Below are 16,479 nucleotides of genomic sequence, written 5' to 3' on the forward strand. Positions count from 1 at the left end.
GCAATTGGGGGGGTTAGGTGGAAGGAAGGAAGGAAGGAAGGAAGGAAGGAAGGAAGGGAGGGAGGGAGGAAGGGAGGGAGGGAGGAAGAAAGGAAGATAAACGACACATGTGATACCTTGTGTTTGTAATAGACGTTTTGAAGGGTTGGGTTATCTCAGGAAGTTTATATCACAGCATTTGTTGTGGCTTGAATATGAAATGTCCACCATTATTAGTTCATGTCTATAAACTTGGTGCCTAGCTCATGACAGTATTTGGGAAGGTTAGGAGACATCTAGGAGGTAGAGCCTTGTTGCAGGAAGTATATCTCGGGGCCAGGCTTCGAGATTTTATAGCCTGGTCCCACTTCTTGTTGGCTTTCTGCTTTCTGATTTCTGATGCACTGTGACAAGCTGGCTTCATACGCCTAGCACCCACCATGCCTTCCCTGTGACGGTGGACTCTATTCCTCCAGGACTGTAAACCAAAATAAACCCTTTCTCCGTTCAGTTGTTTTGGTCTGAGTATTTCACCACAGCAACAGAAATAAAACCAGTGTAAGCAATTTGCAACTTATTATTGAAAATCTGTATTCTTAAAAATGTATGCCCCTTGCCGGGCATGGGGGTGCACTCCTGTAGTCCCAGCATTTGGGAGGCAGAGACAGGCGGATCTCTGTGAGTTCAAGGCCAGCCTGGTCTACGTAGTGAGTTCCAGGACAGCTGGGGCTACAGGGAGACCCTGCTTCAAAAAGACAAAAAAAAAAGTGTGCCCCTTTGACTAGTCACTCCTCTACGTGGCCTCACTTTTCTATTTATTGATCCTTTCCTCAGTCTCCCATGTCTTTACACCAGAATATTCAGCCCTATGGGGAGTGAGGAGGATATTCTCTTTTGCCTTCCAGGTGATTCCATAGAGCCTACCTTTTCATTTCTATATGCTTCATCAAGGCTTTGCTTAAAAGACACTTCAAAGAAATTTTGTGCCAGCTGTTTAGAGACTACTTGTGACAATGCGTCTGTACCCACAGATGCCTTTGTAAAGTACACCTTCACATTTTACTCCGCATTCAATGTAGCATGACATCAGGTACACTGACACTCACTGCACAGACAGACCCATTCATCTGACTAGTAATCAGTCCTGCAATTTCAGTTCCTGGTTTTACAAGCTGCAGATTATGAAGGAAGGCTCCATCTTCAACATCCTTGAAAACTGCTGATATCTGAGTAGCTACCAAACAGAGAAAACAAGCAAAACACTTGTAAAGTTGTTATTCTAATCATTTTCCGCATCTATTAAGCTTTCATTTTTATGTTATTGTGATCATTTCTTTGGACACAGGACCTATCAATAACCTCTGATAGAGAAACTTCAATTCCCTCTGTAATTTATTTAATGTTTAATTACAAATGTAAAGTTGCTTATTATTGGAAAAAGTAGCTTTGTACACTTTTCAAATGTTAATGCATTTGATAATGTTTCAATAGTTTAGTGATATTAATAATTGCTTATGGACATAATATGTTTCTATTCCTCTTTGGCATTGATAAACATTGTCAGGTCCCAAGCCTCAAAACTTTGGGGCCAAATTCAAGTTTCTTTTGACCTTTGTTGACAGTTCTGCCTTGATTTATTTACAGTCTCAAATTTAGATGCTAATTTGACTTTTCTTGGGCTTGATATGAAGTATTAAAAACTAATTATTAGAAAGCTGCTAGTGTAAAAAAGAACAGGTAAGAGATATGCAGTGAACTCCTTCCCAGGTCCTTTTATATTCTTTTTATAAAATAGAAAATGAAAACACTTGGGTAATACACTGAGGCAAAGAAGCAGCTAGAAGGCAGAACCAGCAAACAGGCTCTTCCTGCCCCTAAATCCATCCACCTCATCAGCCTGACTAATCTGGAACCTTCTACAATCTTAGTTGGGAAGCTCCAATTCACTGCTTCCTGCTTCCTTAATTGAAAAATATCTTAAGGATTACTCTGATGGCTGGCATTGGGGAAACAGAATTTAAAATCAGATCTTCTGCCAATCCAGACAACCTGCCAGAAAGGGAGTAATGGAAGTTGGTTTATTGTTGAATACATACTAAACCAGAATATACTATACATCATAGGCAAATCAACTAACAGATTGCAAACAGAAATCTCACCCTCTTGTTAGGCAAAAATAAAAAAAAATTACACACAAATAAGTTGCTTTCAAGTAAATAAAGACACAACAGCATGATTTGCCCCTCAGAGTTCACCCCAATTCACCTGATGGTGGCCATCTGTGTTAACTGACTCTATCCTGAAGAGCAACAGTCTCATTTCTTTGGGAGAGAAGGTTGGAAGGTGTTTTGGACTGAGGGCAGGTGCCTAGAGAATCAGGTTCTCATGTGGAGATGAGTGCTGTCGCTCCCTAGATACTTGTCTTTCTAAGAGTGGCTTTCTGGTCCTGGAGAAAGACTTTTCCTTGGTCATAAAGCTGGCAATGGACATTATATATATATATATATTTCAAAAGGAAGAGAAAGCAACCCAATTACCAGTTTTTTTAAAGAAACTTCTAAGAAAAAGGAAGGGAGGGAAATCACCTCCTTAAGTATAAGGAAGAATCAAGCCTCCTCTTTTAAACTTGCATTTGTCCTTACACTGGCTGCTTGTATATGAGTGACTCAGAATCTCTATTCTTTAGGCTTGGCTTAAGAATTTTTCGTAGGGGGCTGGAGAGGTGACTCTGCTGTTCAGAGCACTGGTTGCTCTTGCAGAGGACATGGGTTTGGGTCTCAGCACCCACATGGTGGTTAACAACTGTCCATAACTCCAGTTCCAGGGGATCTGATGTCCTCTTCTGACCTCCATGGGCACTGGACTACATGGATGCATTTACATGCATGTAGGTAATGCACTCATACACATAAAATACAATAAAAATAATAAAACTAGAATATTTGAAAAAGAATTTTTAGTAAGAATTTTGTCACTGAAACTTTGATGCTCTAATTAGATTAAATTATGGTTTTATATTTTTGTAATGTTAGCATCAAAAGACTACCTGAAAAAGTATGATCAATCTATCATAGTTCATCAATCTGCACATCATCTTCAGTGGACCAACAGTTCTAGTTCTGAATTTGGGTATTGTACTAATTTCTTTTCCTGTTGGTATGATAAAATACTCTGACAAAAGCAGCTTAAGGGCGAAAGTGTTTAATGGGCTCACAATTCCAGGTTGCAGTCCATCATTGTGGGGAAGTGAAGGCAGCAGGAACTTGAAAGAACTGTTCACAGCACAGGCACAGTCGAGAACAATGAATTAATGCATGCTGATGCTTAGTTCACTTTTCCTTTTCACATAATCCAGGATCCCTTGCCCAGGGAATGGTGCCACCCCCAGTGGGTGACTTTCCCACTTCAGTGAATTTAAGATAATCCCCACAGAAATGCCCTAATATGACAATCCCTCATTGATAATTCCCAGATGATTCTAGGCTATGACAAGTTTACAGTTAAAACTAATCACCATAGGAACTGTCATACATTCAGTGGAACTCATGCATCATTTTTCTGTGATTCTTATTTTTTAAATCTGAGCTCTTTTGATCAAATGGATTATATGGAAAAGTGCTTTGTTTTTCCATACTATTAGCTGAACCTGCATAGTTTCTAAATATTCTCTAAATACACTATATTTTGGCCACTATTAGAGTATACCATGTCAAATGTAAAGAAAATTAAGTCTTTTCATTCAGAATGAGTTGTATTTTATTTTCTGATTATATTCTTTAACAAAACATTCATCTGTTCATTTCTTCAGGGTGCGACTTTGACATTTTTGAGTTGTGATCATCCCAGCCTTCCAGAGAGCATTAAAGAAAATGTGTTACTTCGACTTAGAATCACAAATATTGATCAAACAGCTTTGGATTCTTTGAAGTAAGTCAAAAGCATTTATCATTTCAAAACTAAATGAAAGCACTATCTTAAAATGAGATTCTACCACAAAACATTTAGACTTCAGGTAAGGCTCATATTTTAAAAATCATAGCTCTTTGTGTGTAATCTACTCTGTGTTCTGACTTACAATCACATACACTTTGTGTTTGGGTACAATTACAATCAATTATAGCCAATTAAAAATTTAAAATTGTCTGATTTTATGATAAGGATAATTTTTAAGTTTGCCTTTGCCATTTTAGCAAGTGCTATCAAAGTAGGTTTTTTTTTGTTGTTGTTGTATTTTTTTTGGTCTTTTTTTTTTTTTTTTGAGGCAGGTTCTCCCTGTATCCATAGTTGTCCTGGAACTCACTATGTAGACCAGGCTGTCCTTGAACTCACAGAGATCCACCTGCCTCTGCCTCCCAAGTGCTGAGATTAAAGGCGTGTGCCACCACGCCTGGCCCCAAGTAGTGTTTTAAAAGATGGGATTTGGGAGCCAGTGGGATGGCTTAATGGATAAAGATCCTTACTGCCAAGCTGGAGACCTGAATTTGATTCCCAGAACCCACCTGGTGGAAGGAGAAAACCAATTCCCACAAGTTGTCCTCTGACCTCCACACATGCTCTGTGGAATGCACACCCTCATACACATGCACACAAAATAAATAAATGTAAAAAAAATTTAAATGAGCTAACAGTCCAATATTATAACCAGTTTCCTACACTGTTAGTGTGATGCCTTTCTCTCTCTCTCTCTCTCTCTCTCTCTCTCTCTCTCTCTCTCTTTTGTTTATCATAAAACAGTTATCAGTCTGCTATGGCTATACTGTTCATTGACTGATCATATATGTAGTAAAAAATAATGCTATGAATTATAAAGAGTAAGGACTAGTGAGGTTTGTTTTTAATCACAGAAATAAACACTCTTCTTGGTGGATGTTTCTTGATACCAATACGATTCAAATTGGTAACTGATGTGTGTGCAATTAGGGGCCTTAGTCTACAAATTAGCTGTTACAAAAAATTTGTTATTTATTAGTGCATCTTGGGAAGCTTTTAATGAATTTTTACATCTTATACTTTGCAAGGAAAAACTGCTTTAAAATTTAATAGCTCCAATTAAGTAGTTTAGAAAACATTAAAACACCTATAAAAAAGGAATCTCTTGGCGTTGGAGAGATGTCTCAGTGGTTAAGAGCACCTGAGACTCTTGCAGAGGACACAGGTTTGATTCTCAGCACCCACATGGCAGCTGACAACAGTTCATATTGCCTGCACGTAAGTAAGTGCTCCCATGTCGTGCAATGCCCTCGGAGGACAGAAGAGGCTGTCAGATACCCTGGAACTGGAGTTATGGACAGTTGTTAGCTACCATGTGGGTGCTGGGATTCAAACCCAGGTCTTCTGCAAGAACAGTCAGTGTTCTTAACCACTGAGGCATCTCTTCAGCCACTAAATAAAATATTTTTTAAAAAGGACTATGTTCACAGGTACCAGTTCTGTTTTCAGCTCTGAGCTCAATTCTCCATGGAGTCAAAGCAACAGATAAAGGGGGATTTGATTGAACTCTAGCTACCACTCCTCCAAATGTTTTTGAGGGTTTCTCTGAGTCTGGAGTAGGGAAGAGCTAATGTTTCTGTACTTTCTCGCAGAAGTGCTTCTGCAGAACATGAGGAAGACATAGTCAGCCAGGAAGCCAAGGACAGGCTGTTCCTCAGGGTCATTCAAGGTATGTTTTTACTTCACTCTAAGTATTAGCTATACTTTTTAACTGTTTTTATTATGATCAGTTTAAGCAGTATTTTTTTAGATACCTTTACATTTTGTAGCACTTGATTTATATTTCCTATTCAGTATTTGTAAAGTTTGTATATATATTTATTTATGAAAATATTTTTCATGATTTCTCTTATATTAATGATACTGAGTAAAAAGTATTATGTGAATTATAACTTAAGGATTTTGGAAAATATTAGATAGTATGGATTTCACTCAAACTAAATAAAATATAAAAAATTATTTTTTCTTCAAGCTTTAGTGTGTTTGTGTGTGTGTGTGTGTGTGTGTGTGTGTGTGTGTGTGTATGCAAGGTCAGAGGATGACTTGCAGGAGTCAGTTCTCCTTCCACCATGTGGGATCCAAACTTTCAGGTCATTAGGCTGGGCAGTGAGTGCCTTTACCCATTCATCCATCTTGTTGGGCCCAGAATATATGTTTTTTTTTTTTTGACAGGGTCTCACACTATAGCACAGGCAATTTGGATTTTATTGTATAGGCCAAGCTGGCCTGGGAATTGTGGCAGTCCTGTGTGAGCCTCCCAAAGTCTGGGATTATAGGCATGAGCCACCATAGATGTGTTTTATGCCTCAGGTTATGTCCTGAAGAGATCTATAGTCTAGTGCTCAACTGGAATGTTTCGGGTTCACGTACTAGTGAATGCATTCTATTGTGTATTGAGTAGATTTTTTGGTTCAGTGGACATATGACCTTGTGTAAATCCATTGTACCTCTTTCTTCATCTCTATGTGAGGGTTATAAAAATTCTTCTCATTTCCTTTCCAGGATGACTATATGCGTAAATTGGATGTAGGTAGGCTTAGGACCTTAAAACACTTTTATAAATTTCTTTGTAAGATCTAGTGTCATAACTGCAGCATATTAAGCTGTCATAAACAATTCCTTTGTTATAGCTCATAGTCTAGAAGGGAGGAATGTATAAAACAAAATCAAGTAACCACAGAAATCAATATATACTTAAAGAATTTTGAAAATCATTTAAAATCAGACATTCACTATAAGAAAGATAGAATTTGACTTGCTGACCAGCCAAAACTGTTGTTGAAACACCGATATTCTTATTTATATTTTAATGCATATGAATAGGTTCCAATGTAAAGATTATCTGTCTGTCTGTCTTATCTTCTTTTTATTTATTTTTGAGACAGGGTCTCACTGTGTAGACCCTGACTCTCTATGTAGACCAAGTTAACCTCGAACTCACAGAGATCCATCTGCTTCCTAAGTGCTGGTATTAAAGTGGCGTGTGACACTGTGCCTAACCTCTATTTTGAAGATTTTAAACTGTATAAAACTTTCTGAACTGATAATTTTTTAAAGAGAGTTGCTTGGCATCAATTTTATAACTCAGTTATGGGGCAGTTAAAGATATCTAGACAATAGAAACCAAGATTTTATTTTTAATATTTGCTTATGTTATTTCCTTGTGAATAAAGAGAATCATTATTTTTCTGTGTTTAAAATATAACAGTTTCGCCACACAGTGGTGCTGTAGTTCTGGCATATTATGTACATGCAGATGCAGATGTGTATATAGTTCTTTTTATTAAAAATGTCCTATCTGTTGGTCATCTACATGATTTTGTTGAATATTCACATTCTGTATTTCAATAATATCCTCTTATTTTCTCATAGGAGGAACAAGTGCAGTTTAATAGCTCTGTGCACAGAAGCACTTAGCTTTCATGTCTTTTTATTGAACAGATGAATTAAAAGAGCAATTATGTAAAAGAGGTGTTCGAATTTTGACTGGATTGGGAAAATACTTTCAGCATTTGGACAAGGAGGGAAAAGGATTTTTAGAAAAGGCAGATTTTCAGCAAGCTCTGAAAGCATTTCACATAGAAGTATCTGAAAAGGTATGTGCCAGAAATCATCTTCTGCAAAGAATATAATCTTCTTGCATGACCTTATTCACTTTTCTGTGAAATTTTAGTTAATTTGTTTCCTTTTTTATGCCTTATAATCAACATTAAACCATCAGGCAATAAGTTCAATTGGTTTTTAAATTTTTAAAAAATATATATTTTTAAAAATTTTGTGTATGAGTCTATTTTCTGCATGTATATAAGTGCACCAGTGTCGTGCAATGCCCACGGAGGTCAGAAGAAGGCATCAGATATCCTGTTTCTGGAGTTACAGATGGTTGTCAGCTGCCATGCGGATGCTGGGAATCAAACCTAGTTCCCCTGCAAGAGCAGTCAGTGCTCTTAACTCCTGAGCAATCTCTCCAGCCCCCGGATTTAAAATTTTTTTTAAGTGGAGTATTTAACAGCCAGGCATGTGCTATGCTCTGAGATGACATACTCTCTACTCTCATAATTTTTAGAACTAAAGAAAATGCTTATAAATTAATATATATACATCAAACAGAGAATGTCCTGGGAACACGTGTGACAGTACCCAAATTTAAGTTAGTTTATTAGGAAGGAGAGAGAAGATCACTGCAAGATTCCTGGGGGACCCATCCCATTTGAATAATGAAGAATTAACTGGACAAGGATGTGAAGAACAGTATCATTTGTTGTGTTATGTAAAGAACAATATCATTGTCTGCAAAAGATACTCCATACAAAGTAGAGCACAGGTCATATAATGGCTATTTCATGGGAAAAAGCAGCAGGTTAGCGGCTAGAGTGTGGTTCTCCCCAGTTGCGAAGGGCTCACCACACAGCCTCTTGCCCCTGCTATGAGCAGTCTTGCCCGGGATCTGTGCTCCCGATTGTCGTCCTCAGTTTGGCTGCAACTTTTTCAGTGTTCGTACAATGCCCCTGAACAAGCTCTGCTGTCTAATCTCTGCACCTTTCTATATTGCTTTCTATTTTGTCCCTCGATGCCACGTTGTGTTTTCTGGCTCTACTTGCATATAAGGTGCAAAGTCCCGCGAGGATAGGGACTGTTTTCCTGCTCTTTCTTTTGCACCCTGAATAGAACATGACATCCAACAAGTGCGGAATAAATAATGCATAGCCAGAGTGGGTAGATGGAAGGGAAAGAACAGGGAGAAGTTAAATCTAGTACAGGGAAGCCTTGTGTGCCATGCTTTGTTTTTTTTTAACTTTTACAAAACTTTATTGAGAATTTCATACATGTATATAAGGTGTTTTGATCAAATCCATGTCCACTCCCTCCCCTCCAGCATCCCCCCTCTGAAGAGCTAACCCTAAAATCTTTTAAGGATTGAATACAGTCTCCCAAATACTTTTGACATTTTTGGCCTTTGGAGAGTATGTTGCTAACAGGCCCAAGGACATTTTGACTTTTAGCCCAGAAACTGGCTACATTTCTTTGGGGTCTTTTTACCCTAACTGCCTAGCCAATTTCTTCCTCCTATTCTTACCAAGCCATCCTCTGAAGGGGTTACCCAAACTACCAACGGGGAATAGGGATGCAGACTGCTCTGGCTTCTTCCATGCTGAACAGGGGCGCTAACATTTTTGTGTATGTTGAAAGTACATGAGCTTGATTCATGTCAAGCCCTTCAGATAAAACCTTCTTTTGCACTGTTCTTTTTTTCTCAAAAATTGTCTTTTCACATGACACAGTGTATTTCTCAAGTTTAGATTCGCATTACAGCCTAAATACTTAGCAGTGTGATCTTGGGTAAGTCTTTTGACCTTTTTGATTGACAAGCTTTGCCTAAGCAGTTCAGTGATAATTACTCTATTCAGAGCTGCATGGAAACTCAATTGAAAAAATTAAGTGTAAATTTATTAACTATAAATACCTGTATTGATATGATATTGCTTATCACTGTGTGATATACTTGTTTGAGGGGGCTTTTAAATTTATTTGTTTTCTTTTGTTTGGTTTTGGTTATTTAAGACAGAGTCTCTGTAGCCCTGGCTAGCCTGTGTAGACCAGGTTAGCCTTTATCTCACCTACCTCTGCCTCCTGAGCACTAGGATTAAACGTATGTGCCAGGACACCTGGCTCCTTTTCACTTTACTGTGTTTAAACTTGTGACTTGTCTAGTGATAACACCACCTTCACGTCTTCCTTGCACAGATAAAAAAGTGAAACAGCAACAGTCAAGTGCGGTGCTCTGGTGTCTTTTTTGTTAAACAAGAGTAATCCATCTAATATGAAAAAGCACTGCTACTGCACTTGTTCTCTTTGATTGCTAAATATTTATAATGTAAGGGTGAAACTATAAGAATTACATAAGATTTCTAACATAAGGATGTGAAGGAGATTCTTTTCTCATGTTTTATTCTATTATAAAATAAATTAAATAGTTTATTAATTTTTTGAGGCCCTGATGTATGCCAGGCAAGTCTTTACCACTTAGCTACATGTCCAGTGCTTTCACGTATTTTAAATAATATTCTTGTTTACTTTCCTCTTACTTCACTAGAACCTGTGCCTGAAAATCTTGAATTTCTGTTTTCTAATTAAAGTTTTATCTGGAAAAGTTAAAAAATGGAAGGGAATATTTTTGAGTACCTATTTGCCAAGCACTTAGATGTTTTATTTACATTATCATTTAAAGCTAACAACTTGATTGAAACATTGGAAATATAGTTATCCAAGTTTCAGAAAAGGAATGCTATAATTTTTTTTGTTGTCAAGAGCAGTGAATAGAACAGTCTATTAAATGGCACATTTGCCAAAGAAGTATGGGGTAATGGCAGAGTGAAGAAACTGACACACGGTGTTTACTTAAAATTATACCTTTCGGTGTCAATTATGGAACAGCACAGGAGTCATTTGAACTGTCTATGTGCTCAAGTAAGACTAGAAGAAATACAATTAGTGGTCACAATACTAGAGGCATTTTAGAATCTGAATAGACTTGAATTGTCACAGATATAATACATTTAAAAGTACTGTAATGCTCAAAGCCAAGTAGATGACAACCATACTATTTTATATAAAAAGGCACTGAATGGTAACTGTCCAGGTCTGTGAGGTATAGAGAGGGGAAAGGGTGGGCAAATGAAACAAACTTTCAATTAGATGAGAGGATAGCTAAAACAGATTATACGTACTCTTACTACAAAGAAATGTAAAATATTTGAAATAATAAGGATGTGATTTAGCCTGATTTCATCATTCTGCAGTGTGTATGTATGGTGGGACAGCATGTTGTGCTCCCTAAATAGATGCAAATACTACTTGTCAAAAAACAGCAAAGGACATTAGGAGACATAGACTAGATTCTATAGGCCTTATTATATATATATATATATATATAATATATATATAATAGAGTACATTAAAACGGGCAGGGGAGGGGTACTAGGGAAAGGTGACATCTATATATTGAATTATATTATGTTAAAATCACAAAAGTTCAATAGAAATGTAAAAAAATAGCAGAATTAGGCACTTAGGATATAGTAGAGGTAGAGTGTTTACCTAGTATTCAAGAGACTCTTGGTTCAATCCTCAGCATTTTCCTGCCCCCCAATTAATATAATTAAAAAAAAAAAAACACATACTTGTGTGTTTTTGCTACTTTGGATCAGATCCTTAATTTGCTTGAGTGTGCCTCAGAACCCTTTTCAGTAGTTGTCATGGCTGTTTAATTAGATTTATATATAGCTTTTTGAATTTTCTTATTGAATAGGAAACTTTGTCTAGGGCTCCAGATGATTTAGCAAATTATGATTAGGATGATTTTTGTTATGACTGTGTATAACTTAAACACGTAACAACTCTGAAAATTTATAGAACTTTGAGTCTTCGTGGCTAATTCTGATCGGCACTGGCCATGACAAGGACAAGGTTGATTATGGAGAATTCAAGCGGGCCATTATTGGTGAAATGAATGAATATAGGAAATCATTTGTTCGAAAGGTAACTGTTAACCATTTTTTTAAACTGCTGCTTTTAATACATTGTTAGATTCATTACTTTGAACTTTAATGAAATATTTAAAGCATGTTACATTATTTTATTTGTAAAACATAAGCAAGCATAGATATGTTCATATAAATCTACCCAAAATAAAGTAAAATAATTTACATATAGGTTTGAGGCAACAATTGATAAAACTGAAATTTCAAATAAAATTGTCTTCTAAATGACTAGCTCTGTAAACTGTTGCTTCCGTAAATTCCTAGCCTGTTGCACTATATTGGCAGGTATTATCTTGTGTCTCAGTTTGCTAACCCACAGAGTTAATGGAAAAATGTTATGTGATAAAACCATTCCTAGCCATGCAACTTTTCCCAGTGTCAGTGCTCAATCTACGTTATTTTAAAATGATGATTAAAAATCCTTCTGTGGGGGCTGGAGAGATGGCTCAGCAGTTAAGAACACTGATTGTTCTTGCAGAAGATCCAGGTTCGAATCCCAGCACCCACATGGCAGCTAACAACTGTCCTAACTCCAGTTCCAGGGGATCTGGCAGCCTCTTTTGTCCTCCTCGAGCATTGCATGACACGGGTGCACTTACCTACATGCAGGCAATACACGCATACAGATAAAATAAAACAAAATTAAAAAAAAATAAAATAAAATGTATTAAAAAAAAAAATCCTTCTCTGGGAGTGGTGGCACACACCTTTAATCCCAGCAGTCAAGAGGCAGAGACAGGCAGGTATCTGTGAGGCTGAGGCCAGCTTGGTTTACAAAGCGAGTTCCAGTCAGGTTGGGGCTACAGAGAGACCCTGTCTCAAAAAGACAAGACAACAACAAAATTTTTCTGGGTTTTACAATATACATACTAGATGTTAAAATGAAGATTTCCAAAGATCTTGTTAAGTTGGATTTAAGGGAACTCTAGGTCTGGAGAGATGACTCAGGAAGTACAGTGTTTCCCGTGGAAGTGTGAGGACCAGAGTTTGCATCCCCAGAACCCTCATAAAGCATAGTGAGGCAGCACATGTCTGTACTGTCAGTGCTCCTGTGCCCAAATGAGAGATGGACACAGGGGAATCCTGGAAGCTGATGGGTCAGCTAGCCTGGTGGATGCAGTGGCTAAGAACAGAGACCCTATCTCAAACAAGGTGGAGTGTGAGGACTAATAACCAGGGTTGTCCTCTGACCTCCACACATGTCCCATGACACGTATGAGCTACACATACACACCTATGAGCACACACATCACACACTTACATACATATACCACACACACATATATAAAGTAAACTATTCCTATTTTTATAGGAAACTACATATTACTACAGTTCCAGTGGCCACTTTTAATTTTGAGTGGTATGTTTTTTTCTTTTGTGTATGTATACAATAAAAAATACATATGCATCTCATTTATTCAAAAGTTTTCTATATAAAGTGGTCTAAACAGTTATTGAAGGTGTCCAAGTAGAAAAGTTGAAGCTCTCTACCTTTACTGACCAAGAAATGCAATAAAATCCTTAAATAAAACAAATTTATCACATAGCTATAAGTTTGCAGTTGTCTTTTACCTGTCATGGTAATAAGTTTGATCATCTGGAATAGAAGTTGAATAATTCTATTATTCATAAATCTTGATACTGGGAATGGAGAGAGAGGAAAAAAAAAGTTATAGCCACAGACTGGTCAACTAAACGAATACATAATTATTTTCTCAGAGTTTGGACAAAGGAAGTCCCAGAAAGGTCCAGCAGGTTTGGTTTCCTCTGAGCCTTCTGCCAATGGTCTGCAGGTGGCTGTTCAGTGTTATCTCATTACTTTCTCTCTCTCTCTCTCTCTCTCTCTCTCCCTCCCTCTCTCTCTGTTCTACTCCTGTCTTAAAGGATGCTAATCATACTGGCACACGCCCTAATGATTCCATTTCAACTTTAATTACTTTCTTAAGAGCTCTACTTCCAAATATTCTGTTCTGGGGTACTAGCTGTTAGGGTTCAGCATATGACTGGGGGATGCAATTGAATCTGTAGCAGGTACAACATTGTTGTGAATTAAATATTACGAACAAACAAATTTGGCTCCGGTTTTGACTCTTGGCAAACAAAGAATTGTTTTGGATAGCCTGAATGTTTCTGTGTATCTAGTTCCTTTCTTCATATTTTATAATACTTGGAGTTGCGTTGAATTGGAAGAGCAATAAAACAGCCAATAATTCAGAAGGCAGTGTTAAGTTTCGAGAAATAAGTATTTCACTTTTTCATTGATTTTAGGAGTATTTATAGGTTCACGTTTTGAATTAAAATACTTTGCTAGCTATTCGTTGTGGTCATTTATCAGTTTCATGAGTCCTACAGCTAGACGTTACCACAGTTTCTTTTTTTAAACCCAACTTCTCAGTTCACAGAAAAGCAAAGCCAGGGCAGGAAAGGCTAGATTCCTTTTTCCAGGTCAGGATGCTGGAAGGGGCCAAACAGAAAATTTGAATGCAGTTTCCTAGCGTCTTCTAAACATTTTTCCACCTGTATTTATAACTCTTCTTGGTATACCTGCTTCCTTTAAACTGTCTTGTTTATAGTTCAGAAATGAATAACTGCAAAATAGAAAGTTGTCTAATAATCTCACATAGAAAAATCCCATGTCTTTATTTAGGTGTTCATGAAACTGGATTTCAACAAAACTGGCATTGTGTCTATGACAGACATAAGAAAATGTTATTGTGCAAAGAAGCATCCACGTGTGATTTCAGGTACTTATAATGAGTCAAAATGGATTTTATATCTAAAATGCCCATTAATATAAGTACTGTCTTTAAATTATACTAATTTAAGGAAGGACATGAACAATTTTCTTAAATCAATAATTTGAGAGCTATTTGCCCTTCTTCATTTAAAAATTCTTAGATCTATTGTCAGTACTCATTCCTTTGTTATTTATATTCTAGATAGAACTCCTTTTTCTTGTTTGCAGAATAAAGTATTTAAGCTTATAAGAAGAACACAAGAGATTTGAGAATAGATGATCAGCTCTAGAAGGCTCTGAGTTAGTTTAACTGTATCTTCTGATATAGTTATACCTAAGGATTTGTGGAAGATTTATATCTTTATCTAGGAGTTCAAGGTCATCCTACCTGGGGAATTCCAGGCTAACTTGGGTTACTGAGGCCCAGTCTCAACAAAGAATGAACAAACAAACATTATATGTAGTTTATTTATTTATTTTAATTGGGGGGGGTATGAAACAGAAGATAGATTGGCTCTTCTAAATTTATAATTAGCAATTTAAATCAAAATAGCTTGCATTTCTAGTGTTATTTAATAGCCATTAGTTTTTTTGGGTGGGGGTTGATTTCGGTTTTATCTCTTTAAGCATATGTCACCTTCTACTTCTTTTAGTATATATATCACATACAAGAAAAAAACCAGTTTACTTTCAAAATGAGGTGACTTCAATATTGTTTTCTTTTTGTCTTTTTCTGGCTAGTAATCTTAATTAGGTGCTTAAGCAGCTTAGTTCCATTAATGGTTGTGGATTCTAGCGCCTGGAGGGGTTTGCTTTGTTGTCTGGTAAGCCTTAGTAAATTCCAGAAATTCCTTTGTCTTTGCATTCACATTAAAGGGTACACTAGCCAGCTACACTTTCTTAAAAAGAGAAAAACCTTTTACTGATATTTTTATATAAAAAAGAAATAACTTTTTATTTTTCATTACAAATTATAATCTGTGTGTATACCCGTTTATGGGATAAAAGTTGTCTACAATTTTTTTTTTTCAGACAGAACCTTGCTGTGTAGACAGGATTGTCTCCAGCTTCAGAGACCTTGCTGCCTCTGTCTCTGCCTCTGCTTCCTGAGTGCAGTTAACTTTAGCTGTAGAAAGTATTCTCTTTTTTACTTTGCTTAAGTAGCTTATTAGAAATTATCTTAAGGTGGGGGTCCCCAAATATAGTTTTTTGTATACTTTAACTTTTTTGGTTTGTTTATTTTTTTGTGAATCATTGTGATTATCACACAATATGTTTTGATGGTATTTAGATCCCCTCACCTATCCGTACCTCCCTTTACTGTCACTCACCCAATTTAATGTACTTTTTTTCTGAAATTTTAAATGCATAATTTTCTTTTGTTTTCCTCTGAGTATTGTTTGACCAATTTCTGTAGCTTTTCATCTTTGAATTCCTTTACTAAAAATTCTGAATACTTTTTTCTTCTACATTCTATGCTAAAACCCAGAGAATATATCAAAGTACAAAAGAGGAGGACAGGGGTAGTGATGGAGTGGCAAATTATGAGACAAATTAATTCTAGTTCATGTTTAAATAAATTGGAGGGAAGTTTGACATAAGATTTTAAGCTGTTGAGATTATTTCATAAGATGAATTAGTATTCCTTTTTCATCATCAGTCATTTTGCTGAACTTTTACGGAAAATACTTAACAGTCAGTATTATTTCTACAGGCCATTCGACAGAGGAAGAAATCAAATCTTCTTTTCTAGAGACATTAAAAGATGCCTGCAGCAAGTCTGATGAAGTGTCCTATGGTGAATTTGAAGATTACTATGAAGGTCTAAGTATAGGGATAGCAGATGATGAAGATTTTGCTAACATCTTACGCACTCCATGGGGAATCTAGTTTTTCATAATGTATATTTATTTCATCAGCACAATGTGTTTTATAGGAAAGATGAATTTTATAGAAAGTATGATCAAATCTTGTATTTTTTCTAAGACTCCTTTTATTTAAATTTTTTTTCAATAAACAAGTCTGGGAAGAAATATTTAGAAAGATAGATGTAGATGTGTGCTTGTGGGCACACACTGATGCTTCCCTGTCTATAAATTTGAAAAGACAAGTCTTTTTGGTTTATTCCATATCTTGGTTATATTTTAGAAAAGTAGTTTTTTTAAAATTAGCCTTAATAAGAAAGTTGCATCTTCATTAAATGATATGAGAATTTCTATATAGTAACCAAAT

At 36.4% G+C, this 16,479-nt stretch overlaps 1 protein-coding gene across 1 annotated transcript in view; it reads left to right on the plus strand.

The window, feature by feature from the left end:
• Caps2 (calcyphosine 2) overlaps nt 1–16,137 on the plus strand; it is a 60,668-nt gene extending 44,531 nt beyond the window's left edge. Inside the window, exons 13-18 of the mRNA XM_008843371.2 lie at nt 3,788–3,906; nt 5,562–5,638; nt 7,411–7,565; nt 11,383–11,508; nt 14,158–14,254; nt 15,962–16,137. Of these exons, the coding sequence (XP_008841593.1) occupies nt 3,788–3,906; nt 5,562–5,638; nt 7,411–7,565; nt 11,383–11,508; nt 14,158–14,254; nt 15,962–16,137 (750 nt within the window). The remainder of the gene's footprint in view (nt 1–3,787; nt 3,907–5,561; nt 5,639–7,410; nt 7,566–11,382; nt 11,509–14,157; nt 14,255–15,961) is intronic.
• The last annotated feature ends 342 nt before the right edge of the window (nt 16,138–16,479 follow it).

This window comes from Nannospalax galili, unplaced genomic scaffold (genome assembly GCF_000622305.1).
Source record: "Nannospalax galili isolate Female #2095 unplaced genomic scaffold, S.galili_v1.0 scaffold720, whole genome shotgun sequence".
NCBI classification, from domain to species: Eukaryota; Metazoa; Chordata; class Mammalia; order Rodentia; family Spalacidae; genus Nannospalax; species Nannospalax galili.